Source organism: Trachypithecus francoisi, unplaced genomic scaffold, assembly GCF_009764315.1.
Source record: "Trachypithecus francoisi isolate TF-2019V2 unplaced genomic scaffold, Tfra_2.0 Contig01579, whole genome shotgun sequence".
NCBI lineage: Eukaryota > Metazoa > Chordata > Mammalia > Primates > Cercopithecidae > Trachypithecus > Trachypithecus francoisi.
In genome coordinates this window covers 19,177,718-19,201,998 of record NW_022681442.1, presented here as the reverse complement: position 1 = coordinate 19,201,998, position 24,281 = coordinate 19,177,718, and the positions used below count along the sequence as shown (strand labels likewise).

Genomic DNA, 24,281 nt, shown 5'->3' with positions numbered 1-24,281 from the left:
CGAACAGCAGAGTCCAACTGCCCAGGCTTCTCCTATCACATCTCACAGCATCTTGCAAGCACCCATCAGACATTTCTGCTGGGAGAGAGGAAAGGTGTTTATATCCACTGCGACCCAGTCCATGAGTGATCCCTGCCCTGCCAAGTCAGAGGTAACATGACATTGTTGACTTGCCTGGGCCAAAGTTGGTTGAAAAGAGATATGTATCTGTAGAATCCTCTTGAAATGGAAACAAGTACTCCAACCCATGTAAAAAAGCAATACTGAGGCCAGATATGGTGGCTCACGCCTATAATCCCAGGACTTTGGGAGGCTGAGGCGGGTGGATCCCTTGAGCTCAGGAGTCCCAGACCAACCTGGTCAACATGGTGAAACCCCATCTCTACTAAAAATACAAAAATTAACCAGGCGTGGTGGTGTGTGCCTGTAATCCCAGCTACTCGGGAGACTGAGTCAGGAGAATTGCTTGAACCCAGGAAGCAGCTGTTGCTGTGAACTGAGATCACACCACTGCACTCCAGCCTGGGCGACAGAGTGAGACTCAGACTCAATTAAAAACAAAAAACAAAAACAAAACAAACCAAAAAAATACTGAATTGCCAGTTATGAATAATCATTTATGTCACATCAGAAGCCCTTCCTTATGCAGTTGGACTGTTACACTCTTCTGTGGCTTGACTTACCTGCCAAGCATTCTGATTGTCCCTTTTTCCTCCCCTCCATCTCACTGTCCTATTTCTGTGCACTCTCCTCCCCTAGTTCCTCAGGGAAAGAAGCCACATAAAGTGCATGCATCTTCCCAGGACCTGGTCCAGTATACCACAGGGGCTCAATAAATGCTTACTAAAAAAAGAGGGGGAAAGAAACACAGAGAGTTCATGCTAAGCCCCAGGAAAGAGGAACTCAGAGAATTCACACATATTTTCGAGATTCAAGTATCTTTTCTCTGCTCAGGAATGAACTATGGAGAACAGTGGAAATATGCCAATGTTACTGCTCACAATAGCAAAGACTTGGAACCAACCCAAATGCCCATCAATGATAGGCTAGATAAAGAAAATGTGACACTTATACACCATGGAATACTATGCAGCTGTAAAAAAGGATGAGTTCATGTCCTTTGTAGGGACATGAATGAAGCTGGAAACCATCATTCTCAGCAAACTATCACAAGAACAGAAAACCAAACACCACATGTTCTCACTCTTAAGTGGGAGTTGAACAATGAGAACACATGGACACAGGGAGGGGAACAACACACACTGAGGCCTGTTGGTGGGTGGGGGGCTAGGGGAGGGAGAGCATTAGGAGAAATACCTAATGTAGATGACCAGTTGATGGGTGCAGCAACCACAAGGCACGTGTATACCTATGTAACAAACCTGCACCTTCTGCACATGTATCCCACAACTTGAAGTAAAATAATAATAAAAAAGAAATATACTAATGTTTCCAGGCCACAATAAACTTGATCCTACTGTTTAAAAAATTTTTTAACTACATTCTTTCTCTTCTCCCTTTCAGCTCATTTGTTCATCGTCCATAAAGTATTTTGCATATGTGTTTTACAATACAGATATGCCTCCTGTTACATGAATCATAAATCTACAACGAGTCACTTTGTGGTGCATCTAAGGAAAGGAAAAGTAATTCATGGGACACACACATGTTACCGGAAATTGTTAGTTGTCTTTTCATGTAATCTACTTATTCATCTACCACTTACAGTTTACAAGAGCCTTCATATCATTGCTTTCCTACTCTGTAAGTTCAGCCCAGAACCACAGCCACCATTTTACACAGAAGGAAACAGAGTTACAGAAACTTTTAATGGCTTGCCACATGGCTATTTCCCTCATTCTTTGACACTATCATTATAAAACATCCCGTCAATTTAACAATAGATTTTGAGGAAATAAGGAAATTGTACCATATTACGTATGCATATTGCTTATAAGACACCTCCCAATGTTTTGAAACATTAAATGATGTGCAGTATCAATAATATATCTGGAACCTTCATGGGAGTAGCATGTTACCTGTTGTTTTCAGTGGGATCTTGTCGGGTGACTAAGGATTGAATTATAAGAGAGGCTTTCTAAGTTTCTTCTTCCAATGTCATTGCTCTGGGAGACTAATAAAGCTTTAGAAATCTCAAGGATGTACAATTAAAAGTTGTTCTTCAGGATGAAGTTCAAGACACTAGAGTTTTTTTTTTTTTTTTTTAATTAGAGGGAAAAATCCTTTAATGTTTATGGTCACACCCAAACACACACACACATACATATATATATATATATATATATATAGTTATCAGGTGCAACAATGTTAAACCTGAATTTTCTTAAGTTCAAAGTTTAGTTCACCTACATACAAAAATAAGAAAGCAGGAAATAAAGCAAAGAAAGCAAGACAAAAGAATTAAAATTGTCACCTGGAATTGTACAGAAGTAGTTTGCCTCCATTCAGAGTTATTTTGTGTACAAAGGGGGAACAAATCAACTTTTCCTCCCAATCTTGGTTGCAGCAGTTTAAAAAAAAAGTTTTTCCAACTCTGTAAAGCAAAAGAAATGAGACTCAAGTAACTGAGCTTCCCATCGGATTACTCTGCAGGCTCCCCTTTTATTCCCCACACAGTGGATAATGCATGCTCATTGTGACTTATCTGGAGCCAGTTTCTTTTACATCCTTGGGCTATATAAAGTCAAACTAGGACTGGGGCAGCAGATTTGGGGAGCATCCAGCAGGCAGCCTCCACAGTCCGGAGAGAATGAAGCAGTCGGGAACATGAACAACTCCATGTGTCATTGACTCTTCCAACGGTATGACCTCCGCTTTTTGCCTCTCAGTGCTAACAAGAAACAATTAGAAGTGATACAACCTTGTTGATCTCCCTTGAAAATTTCCCCAGGACTATATGTGTGGCTTTGTTCTTCCCTTGATTTTAACTTTTCATTCATGTTTCTGACTTAGAATGATCGAGGCTCAGGCCCTGGAAGGACTGTAAAATTTGGCCAGCTTAGTTTGGACACCTGGCAAAGGCCAAGTTCTGAGAAGCAATGGTGATGAAGGCCTTTGTCCTGTTGGCCATCTTTGCAGAAGCCTCTGCGAAATCATGCGCTCCAAATAAAGCAGGTATGTCCTCGCCATAGTCCATTTTCCTGGGAAGAAAAATTTCCTTTTACAATGCTCAGCACTTCTGTGCTTAACTTGGTATAAAAATGCAATGATGGAGCCAAGTAGAAAAATACTTAAGTCTACCCCACCAATATCAATCAGACTTTTCCCAGATGGAGCAAAAATGTATTGGACAAACTCAGACATTTTTTAAATTAGAGAACGCTTGCTGTATTTCACTCTCTTGCTTACACGCTCTCTCCCCACATCCCATTTCATATATATATAAATATATATAAATATAAAAATATATTTATTTATATATATATATAAAACATCTCCACTTGTTTTCCATTCAACTATGGAATTTCTATCCTGTGCCCTAAATCAGTATTTCACAATATTATGCATGAAATTGACATTTAAAATGTTTAAGTTATGTGCTCATTGTGACGGAGATTTTAATATATATTTATATATGTCTAATACATCCTATCTGTGGTTTCACAGATATATTCTTTAAAGTTCCAAATGGACTAATTTTAATTCCATGTTAAATGAGGTGCAGTCATTAAATAAATGCAGCAAAAACTGTAGGAGTGACTCTCCAATGACTGAAGTTTGGGGAAAACGTTCATCACAGCTGGTGAAGAATAGCAGGAAGGTGTTTTTAACCAACTGCGTTTGCATGCTCAGGTGTAGCTGGAAACCACTGTTCTTTATGTAGGTTAGCATGATTACCATAACTGATTTTAAACTATATGTGTGCTCTTTCTAGATGTCATTCTTGTGTTTTGTTATCCCAAAACCATCATCACCAAAATCCCCGAGTGTCCCTATGGATGGGAAGTTCATCAGCTGGCCCTCGGAGGGCTGTGTTACAACGGGGTCCATGAAGGAGGTTACTACCAATTTGTGATCCCAGATTTATCACCTAAAAACAAGTCCTATTGCGGAACCCAGTCTGAGGTAAGACCAGGCCACACAGTGCAGAGTTAAGGTAAGGCAACTGGACCCAAGAATGAGATGTCCACCATCCGTCCTTGAAAGGATTCAGAATGTACCCACTTCCTGTTAAAGGTCAATCCTGATTCCCAAATATCCTGGAATGTGAGTGTTATTTAACATCTTATCTTCTGCCTAGTTTAGATTACTCTTTTGGCTTGACCCTTATCCTCCTAATTTGTTGCCAAAGCCAGTGAAGCTATCTTCTAGTAGAGCAAAGTACATGTCCCACTTTCAAGTTCTGAGCCTGTGCTCACAAGCTGCCATCCTTCCTGGATCAGATGGGTGAATGGATGAGCCATTCTCTGCCTGAGACTTTAAAGTGGTGATAAAGAGCCTTTGGAAGGGCAGTTTAGGGAGTGACCAATGTATAACACAACTTCTAACTTGGTCTTGTGAAGTGCCCAGGATGGGGTACCATAAGATAATTATTAGGAAACAGATGCCCTCTTAACAAGTATCATATGACAGATGAGAAATCTGAGACTCCCCAATAAAGTCACTCGTTCAGGGCCACAGAGCCCGTAGGGGTGGAATCACGAAAGGAGGCTAGGTCTCCCAACCCCCCCACCAAGGTCTAGCATTCCTACTGCCCTACCTGCCAGAAGGCTGTGTATCTGTCCATCTCAGAGCATGAGAGCAAAGCGCTTCCAGGGCCAGCTCCTCTTTCTGAAGGCTTCACAAGGATTCAGTGATTTAATGGGAAGAGTCATGAGCATGATTAACAAAACCCCATGTCTTTGAGTATATCCTGGTAAACTACAAACCATCTGTGTGGTCTTAGGTCGGTCACTTTTCAAGTGGATGTTCAAGATCCCCTCTAGCTCTAATATTCTGTGATTTTTGAGCCCAAAAAGTCAGAGGAAAGAGTCTCAGAAATCGTGCTTGTAGTCAGAAGAAGGAAAGAGCAAAGAACCAGAAGGGAACATTCTAGAAACTGGAGATGGGTGAAACATTCATTTAGGATACCTGGACAGGAGAAATGGATGAAGAGTTGACCTTGGGTAATAGAGATTCTTGAGCCAGTTCTTTTCAGTCAGAAGCCCAATGGGTACACGGAGATGTTAAAGCATACAACATCAACCTAGATTGTTTTTAAATACTCTTAGTTGAATAAACTAAGGAACCCTTTACAAAATTATCAGTTTACCCACAGACAAGAAGAGTTGATGCCACTGTCAGTGGCAGATATTCCTGTCTCCCCACTGGACTTGTTTCTGAGCACTTTTCCTAGAACCTTCATTCCTATCTTCCCGCACTTTTCCCAGAACCCTCATTCCCATCGCGGGGACACAGATTCATCCCGACTGTCTCCTTTCTTTGTCCAGTACAAGCCACCTATCTATCACTTCTACAATCACATCGTTTCCAATGACAGCACAGTGATTGTAAAAAACCAGCCTGTCAACTACTCCTTCTCCTGCACCTACCATTCCACCTACTTGGTGAACCAGGCTGCCTTTGACCAGAGGTAAGTTGCTGTGCGGCATGAAGGGCTGGCTGCCTCATGTGTGTGCTGCAGGTCCTATCAATCAGTGTGTTTCAGTCCTTATGCAAAATTCTCTCCCCTTTTCAGAGTGGCCACTGTTCATGTGAAGAACGGGAGCATGGGCACATTTGAAAGCCAATTGTCTCTCAACTTCTACACTGTAAGTAGTCTCCAGGTTCCCATTACTTCCCTGTGGCCTTTCTAGGAGATGGTGGGATGCTTCCTCGGTATTCAGTCTTCCACAAGCTCTGTGCAGAGCCCCATTCTTAAATTCAAGTTGAAACATAAGCTTTGGTTTAGCTTTAAACTTCTTTAAAAACTAAGTGTCACAGAAAGTCAGATTCACAGACTGGATAGAAGAGCTGAGGTATAAGATATAAGCTATAAGACCAACCTTCCGGCCAGGCACAGTAGCTCATGCCTGTAATCCCAGCACTTTAGAAGGCTGAGGCAGGCAGATCATTTGAGGTCAGGAGTTCAAGACCAGCCTGTCTAACATGGTGGAATCTCATCTCTACTAAAAAAAATACAAAAAGTAGCCAGGTGTGGTGGCACGCACCTGTAGTCCCAGCTACTCGGGAGCCTGTGGCAGGAGAATTGCTTGAATCCGGAGGTGAAGGTTGCAGTGAGCCGAGATCACACCACAGCACTCCAGCCTGAGAAACAAGAGTGAAACTCCGCCTCAAAAATAAATAAATAAATAAAAACACCAACCTTCCGCAAAGATGTCCTTCCCATTTCACAGATGAGAAAACTAAGGCAAGGTCAACAGACAATAAGACAGCCAATGTCTGATTCTTGGTCAAGATTAGTTTTCACTACAACCCACTCCAGAGATTTATATTTCAGATCTAGCTCTTAAAATTTTTGGCACAAGGTATTGAGGCTCCTGACTGGGACAGGGCTAAAGAGAAGGATTGGGGTCAGCCTCTGCTGCCTAATTCTTTTGTCTCTGAAACCTTTCAAGTAGCGTTTCCTCCTTGCTTAATTTAGGCAGGCTGCCTATGTTGACATAGAAGTTAAAGGCACACTTTGGTCTCTCTCAAAATAGAGTGCTCCAGAGAAACTAAATATGCAGTGGCCACTTGCCCAGCTGCCCTCCTCTTTAGAAGGGGTGCTTTGTTTCTTCAAACCTGCAGCTTGCACTGAGGACACATGCACACAGAGACACTGTCCCAGCAGACTAAAGGAAGATGTGGGCAGAAATATAAACCTTTGCATAGAACATTAGAGCTAGAGGACCTCCTTGGAAGGGCTTCATGACCAACCCATTCACTTCTCAAAGGAGAAATATCATACTACCTGTAACTCCATTAACTTTCAACTCTTTAAACTTGCTTAACCTGCTGCCTGGAAGCTATTAGTCCTGCTGAACTCAGAAGGTGAGAGCTGTAAGGGATCCTAGAATAACCTAGTCTGTTTCACAGATGAGGACCAGAAGCCCAGAGACAGGAAGGATTAGCCTGAGAGACCACAGGGAGTTCAGAGCAGTGGCCAGTCTTGAACACAGATCTCCTAGATATGGTCACTTTGCTTACTGCAAAGGGAATGAAACTCATTTCAAGGCCCTTTGAAGGCCTTGTGTCTAATTCTGTATTCAAAAATGTGATTCTTTTCATTAAAGAGGGCTCTCCACATTGTGAAAGTTTCAAGATCCCACAAAATCTAGATCTGCCCCTAGCCACATACCACTAGCGGTTAAGTACTGAGAAAAGGAATCCATACAGCCCTTGACCTATAATCGGGGGTAAATACAGCATGGACCACCAGGGTGATGATAAGGTGGTGAAACCGCTACAGTCACTGATGAAAGCCATCCGGAGAGGAAAATAGGCTTCCACGCACTGACAACAGTCTCAGGGGACTCCCTGATGACAGGCTGCCTTTGCTATTGAGTCCCTGTCTGGAAGTGAATAATTGTTGTTTTAACCAGACAAAATTATAGATATGATCCCATGAAGGTTTTACAGCAGTAGGCAACACGGAGACACCAGGATTGTCAAAAATCATTGCCCACCATCAGCCTGGTAGAGCTGAGCTTCAGGCATACACAAAACATCAAGTCTTAGAACTGGAATGAGCTTATTTTCTTTTAAAAATAATAATAATAAGAGACATGTCCTCAGCATCCTCCAGGCCATCCTCTGGGCTGGATAGACAGATAACGGGACACCCCCTTCAACAAGTATAAAATTAAGAGTCAAGTCTCCCCTGAGGCCCACCAAGACCCTTCTAGGACAAATAGGCCTCAGCAAAGAAGGGACTGTGCTGTCCTGACACTTCCGTACTGATTAACATTCCCACCATGGGCTCAGTTCCCTATGCCTGACCCATGTGGTTGGTATTTTTTTCTCCCCCCTTCTTCCGCTTTCAGAGAATTCTTATGTGTTTCTGAAGCAACAACTGCTCCCTGCATATATTTCCATCAAATTACCAGAAAGAGAGCTGTGCCCTAGATAACACAATGGAATCAATGCACTGCTAATTGCTTAGGATCCTGAGAGCTTCAAATGCTGGGCTCTAAAAGCACCAGTTCTACTCAGCAGGCTTCCTCTTTCTTTTCTCTCCATCCCCCTCCCACTCACTCTTGACAATATCCCATGGCTGGTATTCCTAGTGAAAAGTTATTTTGACCCTCAATACAAAATAAAGGAAGGTAGTTGGCTTACAGAAACACCCTAGTGCTGTGGTTAAGAAAATGGGCCTTCTCAACAGACCACTAGTTTGAAGCCTTGTTCCATCATTTACAAGTTGTGTGACTTTGGGCAAGTGAGTTAACCTCTCTGGGTTTCTATCTCTGCATTTGTTAAACAGGGATAATAATAGCACTTAACTTATAGGTTTGTTATAGGATTAAAAGAAATCATCTTTCAGAAGCACTTAGCACAGTGCCTGGCACACGTTAAGTGCCCAAGAAAGTAGCCCTTCTCATCACTGTAGACTTTGACTCTATTTAAAGTGGAAACTCTGAGGGCTTCTAGCATTGTTACCTTTATAAGGCTGAACATCGATGTCAGTGTGGGATTATATTGACTTTTATTCAGTCAAAACAGTACTGATCATTCCTCTTAGAGAGAGAGAAATGAAAAAGCTTAAGATGGAAAAAATGCAATCAATAGAGGCCAAAATCATAGACTCCAAGAGTCAAAACAAACCTCCGAGGTGGTGAACCTTGGCTTTCCACCCAAAGCCCAAAACCCTTTTGCAAGATTGCTGTGGGGTGGCCTCCCCGCCTCTTCCAAAGACAATGATATTTGGGCCTTCCCATTTTAGATCAGCTCTGATATCTGACACCCTGAACTCTCGCGCATGTGTCCCGGTTCTGTCTTCTGAAATAATATCATATAATTATGTGGCTGACAGTCCTCCAAATATCTCCACCTTCTCCAAGCTAAACCTCTTGTCTCTGTTGGTAGTTCATTCACCATCCTAGTCACTGTTCTCTGAATATGATCCAGTTGCTCAGTAACTCTATTAAAAAATGAAGCCCAGAGTTGAAGTGTTATATTCTAGACTTTATCAGACCCGTGCAGGCCATCAAGGGTCAGAGGGGACCTTCTAGGTTTTGGAAGATCCCAAGAATGTGTCCTAGGAAAATAACTTTAGGGCAGTTTTTTTTCGTTACTATTTCACATGGAGCTTATAAGCAAAAGCAACTCCAAGATTTTTCCACATGAACTATTGTTAAGCCAGGTGTACTCATCCTTAACTTGTGACACCGGCTAGTTGTGGCTCAACCATCCGGTAAAGTAGTCCCCTCTTACCCACAGTTTTGCTTTACATGGTTTCACTTACCCGTGGTCAACTGTGGGCCAAAAATATTAAATGGAAAATTCTAGAAATAAACAAGTCTTAGGTTTTAAATTGCACACCTGTTCTGAGTAGCATGATGAAATCTTGCACCACTCGTTCTGTATTTCCTGGGATGTAAATCATCCCTTTGTCTAGAATATCCACACTGTAGACACTACCTATCTGTCAGTCACTCAGTAGCCATCTATGTTATCAGATTAAACAAAAAAGTGATATATATATGGTTTGGTACTCTCTGCAGTTTCAGGCATCCACTGGGGATCTTGAAACATATCTCCTGTGGATAAAGGGAGGTTACTGGATCTGGAATAGGTTTCTAATTTTCACATTATAGAGAAGGTGGGGAAAAATTATTCCAAGCATTGCCTGAGCTGCTGGATGAGAATATAGAGAACTCAATCATTAGTGTTCTGTTTCAGAAATTGAATTAATGGTGCCAGCTCTGTTCTTCACTTTGTAACAGAATCAGGCAGGTTCTTCCATGAGGAGAGGTATTATTCCAATAGTCTAACATTCTGCTGGCTGGTCCCTGGCAGAAGGAGTTGGGAGTAATACCTCTGACAGGCTTGGGGACTACATCAGGGTCCCCAGGTAAGTTCCCATATTTGAAAATGGCCTCTCAAAATATGACAAATCTCAGAACATAACAAGGAACGTTAAAAACCACTGTAAATCTGCCACTTCAACCTGCATATTAAGCCAGTAGATCCCTTATGATTAAAAACATTATTATCCCATTATTGCAGCCATTTAAATGGTGCAGGGGCTGACAAATGGGAGCAAGCAACTGACTTCTAGGTGACTGAGTCAGGGAGCCCTTGCTGGACTTGCCATCAGTAAAATAATGTCAGAAGCACTAGGAAACGAAAGAGATTCTGAGTCCTCTCAGCAAAGTCTCTGTGTGTTTGACATGTGAGGGGTGAAGTTCACTTTATTTATTTATTTTTTATCTTTATTTGTTATTTTTAAGTTTAGGGGTACATGTGCAGGTTTGTTACATTGGTAAACGTGTGTCATGGTGATTTGCTGCACCTATCAATCCATCACCAAGGTACTGAGCCCAGCATGCATTAGCTATTTTTCCAAATGCTCTTCCTCCCACAACCCCACCCGCCAACAGGCCCCAGTGTGTGTTGTTCCCCTGCCTTTGTCCATGTGTTCTCATTGTTCAGTTCCCACTTATAAGTGAGAACATGCACTGTTCCTGTGTTAGTTTGCTGAGGATAATGGCTTCCAACTCCATCCATGTCTTTGCAAAGGACAAGAAAGACCATTTGACCCAGCAATCCCTTTACTGGGTACATACCCAAAGGAATATAAATCATTCTATTACAAAGATACATGCCTGCATATGTTCATTGCAACACTATTCACAACAGCAAAGCCATGGAATCAACCCAAATGCCCATCAATGATAGACTAGATAAAGAAAATGTGGTATGTATACACCATGAAATACTATAAAGTCCACTTAAACTAAGCAACCTTGCTGAAATCCATTCCTCCTGCCACTGTCTACCTATTGCAGTTCTGCAAATCTCCAGGTCTATGAAACTCGATCTTTCAAACAGTAACCTGGTCTAAGCTTTATTCCTCTATTACATAAAGTCACAAAGGTTATGCCCATTTTGCATAGGAAGAAACTGAGGCCTGAAAGGCTGACTTGCCTATAGTGTGTCCTAAGTTAGCAGTGGGAGCGCAGATTAGCCCAGCATCCCTGCCCTTCTATGGTAATGCTTTTGTCTCTGAAAGCTAATCCACAGAGCAGTTCAAGATTGTTACTAAAGTTGACTGAACTCAAGACTAAGAGAATGGAGAAATCAGCCTCCTTTGAGTAAGTCAAACAGAAACACTACTGTTACTCCTAACAGCTCACCCAGCATGCCTTGATGAGAATGGTAGGCAAATATCACATATGCCAGGCCAGTGATCAGCACCTGCTGTTCCTCTGCTCAAATCATGGTGTTGACTCCTTATTGCCCCACTGCACTCAGAGTGTAAGATCCAGTGTTTAGTTTTTTAAGGTGTTTTTTTTTTAGAGTCTCACTGTCACCCAGGCTGGAGTACAATGGTGCAATCTTGGCTCATGGCAACCTCCACCTCCCAGGTTCAGGAGATCTTCCTGCCTCAACCTCCAGAGTAGCTGGGACTACAGGGACTACAGACCCAGTTAATTTTTGTATTTTTAATAGGGATGGGGTTTTGTCATGTTGGCCAGGCTAGTCTCAAACTTGTGGCCTCAAGTGATCTGCTTGCCTCGGCCTTCCAAAGTGCTGGGACTACAAGTGTGAGTCACAGTGCCCAGCCAGCCCCAGTCTTCTGGATCAGTCCCCATAACTTCTCTAACCTCACCCAAGCCCCGCTCCCCACCCTCCTGACTCATTCACTTACTCCAGCCACACTAGCCTCCTTGCTGTGCTGCCAGCCACACTCCTGCCCCAGGGCCTTTGTCCTGACTCAAGCATTCTTCCATGGATGGCCACATGGCCCCGACCCTCACTTCCTCCAAATCTTGCTCAAATGTCACATCCTCAGTGAGGCCTCCCCACCCACTGTATTTAAAACTGCAACCTGCCCTTCCTCACACTCCTGATCTTCCTTATCCTGTTCTGCATATTTTACAGCTTTTCTAGATAATGTCCTATGGTCTACAGTTACATATTATATCATTTACTTACTTATTGTTTGTCTCCCCTGCTAGAATATGCCAGATCATTGGAGGCAGATACCTTTGCTTTGTTCGCTAACAAAATCCTGACATAGAGTCCCTCCCAATACACAGAACAGTGCCCAATACATAGTAGCTGATCAATCCATTGTGGCTGTGATTGTTATTGTTGATGATTGTACTGGGAATCAGATCCTACATTTCCCAACCCACGCTGAAATCTGCTCAGGCAAAAAGTAGAAACAAGTGAGTGCAGAGGGGGGTGTTGTATGTGCTCAGTCCCTGTGTCCTTGGGCGATTCAGTACAACACAGTGCCTTAATATCCCTGAATTTCACTTGCTTTCCATTAGTCAAATTTCATTTGCGTAAATGAGACATACGGTGTGTGCCTCACCATAATGAGCAAATCTAGAATACATGATTATATGACGTCTTCATCCCTTCTAAGACGGCAGAGCATCCTAAAAGATAGAGTTTCTCTGCTCTTGGAGGATCGCTCGGTGGTCTCATGTGCTTCTGTCTTTGGGTTGATTCTCATCCCCACCCCATCCCAATTCATCTGCTCTTGGCAGACCCAGCTGCTCAATCTGAGAGGTCATAATGCCCAGTGTCAATTTCCTTCCAAAGAATGCCAAGTTCTCCACCAAGAAAGAAGCTCCCTTTGTCCTGGAGACATCCGAAATCGGTTCAGACCTCTTTGCAGGAGTAGAAGCCAAAGGGTTAAGCATTAGGTAAGTACATTTCCTCCAAGTTTATATGTTTAAATGCAAAGAAATAAAAAAAGACTAGCTGACATACTTTTTAATCATCAGATGTTTGCAGGCATAAGATTCTCTGTTTCAAAGTGATGCCATTTTGTTTTATTTCCAGGTTTAAAGTGGTCTTGAACAGCTGTTGGGCCACCCCCTCGGCTGACTTCATGTATCCCTTGCAGTGGCAGCTGATCAACAAGGGGTAGGTACACTGTCTAGAGACAGGGCTGAGCAGTGGAACCGGGCATTTGTCGGGCTACTTTGCTCTGGCGTGGCAAAGCTTGGGAGGAAGAGGTGAAGACTGCTGGAGTTACATCAGTGACATCCTCTGTGGCTCCAGGCAAAGGACAAATACTAAGAAACAGGACATAGTGCATTCTAGGGACTAGATACTGTTCTGAGAGCTTTACCTTATTAAACTTCTTTAAGCCTTACAACAAGGAAGGTAGTTTTACTATCATCCTCATTTTACAGATGAGGATACTGAGGCACAAGAGAGGGTAAGGTCTCATAGTAAATGTGTGTGTGTGAGTGTGTGCGTGCATGTGTGTATGTGTGCAAGAGGAAGTGAGCAGGCTGAATTCAAATCCAATTATTCTGACAACAGAACCACAGTGATGATGACTAAATTAAATAAACCATATCGAAAGCTTAGCTGATGGTACCTGCTAGATAGTCCAACCATTTTAAATAAGATCATTGTTTTTATTACTAATTAGGTAGATAACCAGGAGCTTTTACAATCTGGAGTAAAGCACTAAAGTAGTACTAGAAGTGCGCCCTAGAAAAGCAGTGCTGGAAGTCACACACAGGATGGTTTAGAAACATGCATGGAAGGGAGAAAGACCAGATTACAGGTCCTGGCAGCTATTGTGCAAGAGTGATAAGCCATGAACTGCTATTATAGCCAAGTGAATGAAACAAGGTAATAAAAAGGAGGGAGACGCTTCTACAGGAATGAGAAAATGTAGGAACAAATCAGATAGGAGGTGGACAAAAGGACAGTGTGAGAAACATGGGGAGTAATGGAAAAAAATGGCTTTGTGTTCTTAAATCTCTGGACTACGAAGCTGAGGAAGAGTGTTTGGGTTTGGCTGTTGGAGAAGGAGGTTTTTGGATAAGGAAATATGGATTCTCGCTGAACTCACTAACAGACATGTTAAGCTTCAAATGATGATTGCCCAGAAGTACTTAGAATTGTACCATTGGAAATCAGAGGAGAGACAGAGCTAGACAAGAGATGTGGACATCATGCACATAATTAGCAGTAAACAAAGAAGAGAACATTCTCTAAACACAGCACATAACAGACCAATGTGCCTGTGTTATTCTCAGAACCCATCAGGCCAAGGACAAATTAATGTCAAGGATAAAGATAATTAGATAACTAAAGTGGAGCTATTTTAAACCTTTATTTTTATTTAGCAAACACTTATACAGCTCTTACAATATACCAAATATTGTTCTAGGTAGGTGTATTACAAATATTAATTTATCTAAATGTCATTAATTAAATCCTCTATAAAGTAGATAGTATAATAATCATTATTTTATAGAGGAGAAAATTGAGGCACAGGTCCAGAAACATGCCCAAGATATGGAGCTAGTAAGGAGAAGGCCTGGGATTCATACTCAGTCAGTGTTGCCTCCTGAGTGGTCTGGACAGGACAGGATGGCCGAGGCACGTCTACGCAGCCCAGCAATGCCTCCTGTAGAGATGGCAGCTTAATTTGGGTGTTTACTTCACATCTGCCATTGAGTGATTCAATTCATTTAGCCTCTGTTAGCAATGGTGCAATTAAATGACTTCAGGAATTCTGAAATAACTTATTGACCTGCAGGGACCTGAAATTGCTATCAGGCACTGGGAACCTCTCTCAGGCAATGGTCACACTCGGCAAAGGCTTCTGCCACCCCTGGAATCATCTCTCTGCAGGGAGTTCCAGTGCTGTTGCTGTTGTTCCCATCTGGCAGATGTGCAAGATGGCTGAAAAAGGGATGCCTGTGGCTTTGGGTGGTCTGCACAATTGTCCTCATGCTCTAGTGTACACCCAAACTGCCTAGAGTGCTATTACATATGCAGGTGCACTGCAAATCTACCGGATCAGAAGGACTCTGGGGAAACCCAGGGAATCTGCATTTCAGCACAGCCAGATGTAAGACATCCTGATCCATTTCTACATTCTTCCTAATTGACATGGCACCTCGAAGTTGGAGATACATGCACAAAGTTCAGTGTCAAAGGGGAGAATGGAAAAATCCACTCCCACAATCTCCAGATGATTTTTGCTCACACTGGGCCCCTTTGGAAAAAAACCCAGTTTACAAAAGTTCCTGGAGAGATGGTAGAAGATATATCATCAGGAATTTCCCTGTACACATGGATGCCCTGAAAGCAGCAAACTTATCTCAAAGAGCAATCCGACATGGGAAAGGAGGCTCGCGCAGAGAGGGCATAAAAGCCTCCTGTGGGCTTCCACCATCTAGAGGCAGCTGCCACTGAAGTGTGGGTACTGCAGCTGGTGCCAAGAAGCAGCAGTGCCAAGGCATCTAGACCTGCCTATTTTTTGCCTCCTCCCCACCCCCTGACAAAGCTCTGCTTACATTATTTTCCACTGGCTGACACCATGCCTGGGGCACTCTGGCTGCAAAGAGCTATTTTAAGAAATCCCATCTTGAGTTCATATGAGGATCTCGGGTTTATTGACAAAATGATCCTACAGAAGTCTTGTTTCACAACTTGGAAAATGCCCCAGTTTCATCACTGTTCAGAGCCCACCACACACAGACCCAGCTCTGACCCCTGGTCCAGATACAAAGGTACGGCATTCCCTCACTTCACTCCCTCACTCTCACACTTGACTTCCTTTGCTCCTGCCTTTAGCTTGGCCCCTTGTTGTCTGTTTCTGAGGGAATGCGGGTGGGGTAGAAAACATCGTGAAGGTTCCCTGGGGTAACTGGACCACTCTCTGGCATGTGTGCCGAGTTTACAATACAGGAAGAAAGATGCTTCAGTGTCACATTAATCTGGGGCCTGCTGTGGTGCTGTTCAGTGGTCTGACGCTTTCGTTACATAGACCTTTTCCTGCAGAGGGACAGACACTGGTACCCCTTGTTACCTGCAGATAACAAACCCCCACGATGGTGTGGGCTTCTTTGTACAGTCCCAAGAATGATTGTGTCTGTTTCCAACACCTAGTTAAAGGAATGGCACTTAGGTAATCAGTCTTCGTTAAATGAAAAAGTATGTTTGCTGAAACCAAGATTTCTTAATGTTGGCACCTTGACATTTGGGGTGGGACCATTCTCTATTGTGGAGGCTGCACTGTGCACTGTAGGATGTTCAGCAGCAGCAGCCCCGGTCTCTGCCCACTCACTAGATGCCAGCAGCACTTCCCCCAGTCTGGACAATCACAGTGCCAAATGTCCCCTGGGGCACAAAGTGGACCCCCAAGTGAGAACCACCAGCTTAAACAAATGTCCATCTGTGTCATTTTTTTTAACTGAATTATTACCTTTGAGACTTTGGAATATTATACAAATATCATAGTCTCATTATAGAGAATCTGGAAAAACATAAAAATACAAAGAAGAAAACCAAAAATGTCTGTAATTTTATCACTTTGTATCAGCCTGTGTTAACATTTAGACGGTATCCTTCAGTCATTATTTCTGTACTTATATTAAAAACGTGACCACATTTTTACAAAAGTAACTATGTAGATATATATAATTTAAATAATATACCATAAATACAAATTTTCAATGCATAACCTCACAATTCACACACAGAAATGTGTTGGGTGTGACTTGAGCTTAGGCAGCTGTGGCAACAGGGGCAGTGCTGCTCCTGGTGCCATTGTCCTTACTTTGTATATCCCTCAAGGGCTGGACATATTCCAGTCCTCAGAGGGCCTTACCTCCTAGGGATTTGCTTTCTTTGGGACACAGGTGCAACTTACTAAAAGTGTGGCTCTTATAAGTCACTCCCCTCCCATTGTACCTTGTCTGTAGAATGCGGACAGTCATACCCACCTCCTAGCCATCAACTTGACCTCACAGTTGTGAGGATCAAGTGAGGTGCTGCTAATCAAAATGCCTGGGAAGGTTAGAGGCCATATAACCACCTCAGGAGCTTTGTGTGTAAATTGCTCAGCAGCTCTTGCTAGAGTTCCAGGAGGTGACAGTTCACTCTTCTTTCCCCGTCTGCCTCAGCTGCCCCACGGATGAAACCGTCCTCGTGCATGAGAATGGGAAAGATCACAGGGCAACCTTCCAATTCAATGCTTTCCGGTTCCAGAACATCCCCAAACTCTCCAAGGTGTGGTTACACTGTGAGACGTTCATCTGCGACAGTGAGAAACTCTCCTGCCCAGTGGTGAGCTGTCTCTCTCCAGGAGGAAAATGTTACCCAAAGGGCACCAGAATTGGAGGAGCTGGAGTTTAAGTGGGGAAATCATAACCAGGCCAGGGAAGCTGTGTGCTGAGAGCATCTGGAGGAAATGGCACTGGGTGTAAGGGCAGATGCTCATGGGGGCAGATGCTCCGGAACCTATCCGCCCTGCCTCCAACAACCCGCATGGTCTGGCATGCGTCACCTAATCTGCCGGGACCTGCTTTCTCATCCTTAAGTAGAGTGTGATCAGTAATGATGGCCCTTCCCTCATCAGAGAGCAGTGTCGGTAAATGAAAGTGATAACAGACATGGAAATACTTTGAAGAAGTGAAAAGGGCAAGGGAAATTCAAGGTCTAGGTAGCAGGGACAGACTGTGGGCATAACTCAAAGGGTGAGTGCTTTTAGTCTTGACTGCACAGCCCAAAGGTTCACCTCTGTGACTTCAGAGAGATACTGTAGAAAATTCCGACACTGGGTCATGGCTGATTTGACCATTGTGACCTGACAGGCTGTGCTTTAACAAGCCAGCAGTCATCCTGGTGCTCACTCAAACCTGAGAACCACCACTTAGACACAAACACGCCAAATCTCAAACTGTTCTCCTTTCTGGTCTCTTTCAACTGGAGACCTCGGTGTTTCCAAAGAGGCTGCTACTCACATAGCCTATAGTAACCAACAAAAATAAGGTCATAATCTCTATTGCTATTGATTCATTGGCCAGAAATGGTTCTTTATGAGCACAAATAGCAAAAGGGAAAGAAACCAGAGAGTGCAGAGCCAGGGAGAGGAGGGGAGAGACATCGTACAGTTGATCAAAGGATAAGTATCGATGCCATATTTTTAAAAAGAAAGAAACGAAAATGAACCAGAATACATTTGCAAGTGTCCGCTTCTCTAATTATAGTGGCGAGAATGATAGTAAGTAAAAGCCTTATCAAAGGAAACGGTATCAATCCCTTCCACACTCAGTGACCTCTTCCAGCAGGATTCCCTCTGGCTTGAAGAGTTAACAAAGTAAAGCTTTCTTTTTGAATTCAAGTTGGAGAAGGGATGAACAGTATCTCTCTTTTTTTAAAAAGTAACTCATATCTGTTGACTGGGGAATTGTGGCTCCATCCCATTTGTGACCTTTTTAAAATGTCTTTTCTTTCTCTTTTCTCCCCTTTGCTCACTCATCATCCCACCTTCCCCGCTTCTCTCCCCTCTGCCTCTCTGGGTCTTCAGACCTGCGATAAAAGGAAGCGCCTCCTGCGAGACCAGACCGGGGGAGTCCTGGTCGTGGAGCTCTCCCTGCGGAGTAAGCGTCTCTGTTTTCCAAACGGTTGAGTTCACTCTGGGCTGCAACCACAGGCACAGCCGGTTTGAGCATTTTTACTGAATTGCCAAACCAGTTGTGCCTGTGGGCACAACATTTGCCTGCTCCTGGAGTCTTCTAGCCAGGGGTGGGGAACAGCTCAAGCCAAACGAAGGAGTTGAGGTTTGTTATCTGCTCTGGAAGTTCTATCTGCACCCTAAATTCAAATACCCCCAAGGAATGAGGAAGTGCTAAGCTTCCAAACAGAGCATGCAGTGAACAATAATAATAGAAAATGAGATGTCATGGGGCCGGGCATGGTGGCTCATGCCTGTAATCCCAGGACTTTGGGAGGCCGAGGTGGGCAGATCACTTGAGGTCAGGAGTTCGAGACCAGCCTGACCAACATGGTGAAACCCCATCTCTACTAAAAATACAAAATTACCCAGGCTTGGTGGGGCATGCCTGTAATCCCAACTACTCAGGAGGCTGAGGCAGGAGAATCACTTGAATCTGGGCGGCAGAGGTTGCAGTGAGCTGAGATCACCACTGCACTCCAGCCTGGGCAGCAAGAATGAAACTCCGTCTCAAAAAAAAAGAAAAGAAAGAAAGAACGACAGAGAGAGGAAAGAAAGAAAAAGAAGAAAGAAGGAAGGAAGGAAGGAAGGAAGGAAGGAAGGAAGGAAGGAAAGAAAGAAGAAGAAAGAAAGAAAGAAAAGAAAGAAAGAAAGAAAGAAAAGAAAGAAAGAAAGAAAGAAAGAAAGAAAGAAAGAAAGAAAGAAAAGAAAAAAAAAGAAGGAAGGAAGGAAAGAAAGAGGGAGGGAGGGAGGGAAGGAAGGAGGGAAGGAAGGAAAAGAAAAAGAAGAAAGAAAGAAGACAGAGAAAGGAAAAAGAAAGAAGGAAAGAAAGAAAGGAAAGAAAGGAAGGAAGGAAGGAAGGAAGGAAGGAAGGAAGGAAGGAAATAATATGTCATAAGAATGCCATGTGCACGTCAAAAAACCTTTACTGAATATCCAGCACTGTCTGGCCTGGGCAGGGTGCTAGGATTTCAGAAATAAATGTGACCCACGCAAGCCCTGTCCTCAAGGGATTTACTGTCTAGCAAGGAGAGAGATGTTAGACACTAAGGGAAAGAGAAATTACTGTTAAGGGGGTGACGGTGGGCTGGTGCCATGGTTGCACAGCTGATCATCACTAATGTGAAAATCCAAAATCCGAATGCTCCCAAATCTGAAACTTTTTGAGTACCCACATGATGCTCGAAGGTCACGGTCACAGGAAATGCTCACTGTAGCATTTTAGATTTCAGATTCAAGGTTTTCAAGTTAGGGATGCTCAACCAGTATAATGCAAAGATTCCAAAAAAAAAAAAATCTGAAATCTGAAACATTTCTGGTCCCAAGCATTCTGGATAAGGGATATTCATCCTGAACAGAGCAAAGGGATTCAACCTAGTGCAGGGCTTTGCAGAAGAGCTCTGCTGACAATCTCCAAGTGAGACCTGAAGGATAGTGTGACACGAAGGGTGGGCAAAACCTGTGGGAAGGCAGGAAGCAGTAGCGGCTCGATCTTAGAGGACAGTCACCAAGCTAAGGCCAAGGGCCAAGGGCCAAGGCCCAGGTGCCACCTGGTTTTGTGGCCTGCAATTTAAGAATAGTTTTCACATTTTTATATGGTTCAAAAACAGAATCAAAACAACAATATTTCGTGACATGTAAAAATTATATGAAATTCAGGGCCAGGCTTGGTGGCTCATGCCTGTAATCCCAGCACTTTGGGAGGCCAAGGCAGGTGGATCACCTGAGGTCAGGAGTTCGAGACCCAGCCTGGCCAACATGGCAAAACCGTGTCCCTACTAAAATACAAAAAGTAGCCAGGAGTGGTGGTGCACACCTGTAGTCCCAGCTACATGGGAGACTGAGGCCAGAGAATCACATGAACCTGGGAGGCAGAGGTTGCAGTGAATAGAGATCGCGCTACTACACTCCAGCCTGGGCAACAAGAGTGAAACTCTGTCTCAAAAAAAAAAAAAAAATTATATGAAATTCAAGTTTCAGTGCCTTTAAAGAAAGTTTTATTAGAACACAGCAACACTCGTTCACGTAGATAGTGTCTACAGCTACGCACTGCAACTACAGGGTGAATTTGTGGCAGCAGAGATGGTATGGCCTGCAAAGCTGACAATATTTACTATCTGGTTCTTTTCAGAAAGCTTACCAACCCCTGCCTGGAGAGAAAGTGTTGTGAGATGAAACTCTGTAAACCCCCAGTATAAACTGTCTAAAAGGCAATGGAGCACCTGATGGTTTAATCAGGGGAGGATTGTGGTCAGGTTTTGTGTTTTACTTATTTATTTATTATTTATTTATTTACTTATTTATTTTTTGAGACTGAGTTTCACTCTGTTGCCCAGGTTGAGTGCAATGGTGTGATCTCAGCTTCAAGCGATTCTCCTGACTCAGCCTCCTGAGTAGCTGGGATTACAAGCACGTGCCACCACACCCGGTTCATTTTTGCATTTTTGGTAGAGACAGGGTTTCATCATGTTGCCCAGGCTGGTCTCAAACTCCCAGCCTCAAGTGATCCGCCCACCTTGGCTTCCCAAAGTGCTGGGATTACAGGTGTGAGCCGCCGCCCCCAGCCAGGTTTTGTGTTTTAGAAACATCACTCTGAGACTTCTCCTTTCCGTGATCTTTTCTTAAACTTTCTGCATTCTCTCTCTTTACTCACTACAGGCAGGGGATTTTCCAGTCTCTATAGCTTCTCAGGTAAGGAAAAGAGACACTTCTGGGATTTCGTGGGGCTGTGCTGTTAAAAGGCAGTGAGTATTTTAAGAGAAGCTTAACTTTGGCCCTAGCAAAACTTTTAAGGATTGAAAATTATAGTTTAAAGCACACCCGAGTGGGGCAGAGGGGGCGAGATCAAGAGGTCTCCCTCTGACCAGCCCCTGAACTCTGAAGAGAGGGAGGAACTGAAGGTAAATTGGATGAAGCAGAACTGAACCTCACTTCCCCGTCTCAATAAAGCCATCCCCAGATGGCTTCCCTTGGGTTCCAGCATTTGGAGAACAACATTTTCAGTGATGTGTTCATTCAACAAATATTTGGATTCCTGTTACGGCTCTGTCTTTCATTAACTGAGTGACCTTGGGCAATGACCTCACCCCTCCATACCCCAGTTTCCTCTGTGGAATTAGGCTAATAATTGTCCCTATCTACATGGCTGTGGTATAGATATTTAATTACAGCTAAGGACACTGAACGATGCCCGGCAAACAGCAAATACCCAGTCAGGGTGAGCCATGATCATGATGACTGTACCAGGAGCTGGTCTTGTGGCTACTGCCGTGAACAAGACAGACAAAGCCTCTTCCTTTGCTAGTATGTGTAAAGTATTTGGGGTACAATGGGGGACGTGATTTAGAGAGTGGCCAGGGAAGCCCCTTAGAGGAAGAAACATTTCAGCTAAGACCCAAGATCTCACCTCAATACGAAGGAAGCAACTACGTGAGGAGATGAGGTAAGATAGTTCATTTATTCATAATCTCACAGCCAGATTTTGCTCTCATCATTACAGGAAAATCATGTAAATCAACTTCTAAAACTCCAGTCCTAGATTCTCATCATTTTTAAGTTCTATACTGAAAGCCCTAGAGTAAAATGTACCATCACTGATTTCTATTTGTTAGAGGTCCACAACCTAGGTTTATCTGTCAGGTTCTTTGAACTGTTAAATGTGAGCTACAGAATCCCCAAGAGATGAACAAAATCGACTTTGTCTAAAATGTATGGAATTTTATGAAGACCTCTGAGTTGACTCTTGTTGAGTTAATTCTTTTGTTAACCCTTTCAGAACTGTCTCTGAGTGCCATCTCCCTCCCCTTCTGGTCCACAGATGTTCTCCACCACCTCATCATGATGTTGGGGATTTGTGCCATATTATAGGAGTTAGCCACGCGCTGCCACTCCTTCACCCATAATCATCCTCAGTGAATGACAAACACGTTTATTGTGCTGCCAAAAAGAACAAACAGAAGACCACATTGTTGGGGAGCAGAGAATAGCACTTTGCCAAATATGCGCTCCAATCATTTCTGTGAATTCGGTGATGCTTTTTTCTTTCTAAGAAAAACTTAGGTTATTTCCCATGGCCCTTAGATCTCACAGTCCTTCTAAAGCTGTGGGAGGAGTCTCCTTTCTCCATACTCAAGTCAGGGCTGCAGTGAATTCTTTTGAAAGCTATTTTAACTTTAAAAGGTTAGCATACCCAACCAAGTACCGCTGAGCATTTTGAAGAGAATATAGGGTGCAACTACAAAGTCAATGCTAAATACAGAACACACATTAATAGCTGACTTTGCGAAAAGGGGCTTTGTCATTGAGGCAGTATCATTCTACCTAAGGACCAGAGCTGAGCTCCCAGTCAGGGGGTTCCAACCTTTCAACTGATGACGTGGGAGATGATGTGGGAACCAGAGTGGAGTACAATAGTTTCACTCAAACCTAATTATATAAAGGAAATGGATTCTTGAAGACACCTAGTACTGACCTAATTTGTATGTATTATACCATTTGTTAAATATATAAACATGATATAGGTATAAACTCTGTGTTTTTATAGCAGATGTATACTTCTAAAGTCAAAATAAAATTACAAATTAAATAGAAATATTTGCAAAAAGAATAACCACAAGAAGAATACAACTCACATTAATTTAACCTAATAACATGGCATTGCCCCAGTGAAACCACTGCTGGAAACATGACTATAAAGTGACTCCAACGACACAAGTGTTGTGAGTTTGGTGACTCAATCCTACAAATAAATGCCTTGTGACACTCAATGCTATTTTTCTCTATTTGCTCTACTAAAAAGTTTTCATTTATAAGAAATAGTCTGACCTCATTTAGTTTTCACTTAAACATCGAAGCTTACATCTGGTTTTGTCTCATTCACTTATGATGATTAGAATGAAGCTAACACAAAATCAGAAACACAAATGCAAATGTGGCCAATGAAATTATGCAGTAGCACATCTTCATAACTGGCCACCCCAGTGATCCAGAATATGCCCATAAAAATGATTTACACTGTCAACAAAATACAAACTGAAATTCTGGTAGAGAATTGGCTGGATTGTGACAGGAAAAGGCAGAGTTCTAAGTTCTCAGTTTAGTAAAGACTTAATTAGGAGGCTTATAATTTGAAAACAACACATGCGTTTGTCTCTCTGTATTTAATGTATTTGAGAAGTTTTGCAATCTGCAGTTTGATGATTCTTTTACAACTTGTGTTAGTGAACTCAGAAATTAAACTAGTTATGAAATCTCCAGATACATGAAGTATATGTTTGTTGAGTAATAGGCTAGAGTGAAATGACTCAATCTAGTCTAGACTTGGTCCCTAAGCTAGAGTTCCAACGAGTTTAGGATCTCTTCTTTCTGTAAATTCAGATTTTTTGTAGTCAGGAAAAACAGAAGACATATTTTATTGGTTCTAGTAGAAAACTCTTAAATAGCATACTCATAGCCATGTTCAAATCCTTTGCTGTCAGAATAAACCAATGTTCTATTAGTTTTGCTGTATTTCATCATTGTGTTTTATGATCTTGTATCTCTACCTGGTGCTATGGAATAAATAAAATGCCTTAAAATAAACAACCTATGACTACAGTTTACAGTGTTAATATATCATGTTGATAGCTAATTCCTCAATTCTCCCAGGGGTTTCTACAACTAGAACTTC

The 24,281-nt window shown here is 42.8% G+C and overlaps 1 protein-coding gene across 1 annotated transcript; it reads left to right on the top strand.

The window, feature by feature from the left end:
• The first annotated feature begins 2,239 nt into the window (after positions 1-2,239).
• Positions 2,240-24,196, top strand: TECTB (tectorin beta). Its single transcript, XM_033178579.1, has 11 exons — positions 2,240-2,822; positions 2,974-3,135; positions 3,896-4,086; positions 5,451-5,593; positions 5,699-5,771; positions 12,721-12,824; positions 12,964-13,047; positions 17,061-17,223; positions 18,467-18,539; positions 21,272-21,304; positions 22,431-24,196. Exons 2-11 carry the CDS (start codon positions 3,060-3,062, stop codon positions 22,478-22,480), a joined length of 990 nt encoding a protein of 329 aa, XP_033034470.1. The 5' UTR covers positions 2,240-2,822; positions 2,974-3,059; the 3' UTR covers positions 22,481-24,196.
• The last annotated feature ends 85 nt before the right edge of the window (positions 24,197-24,281 follow it).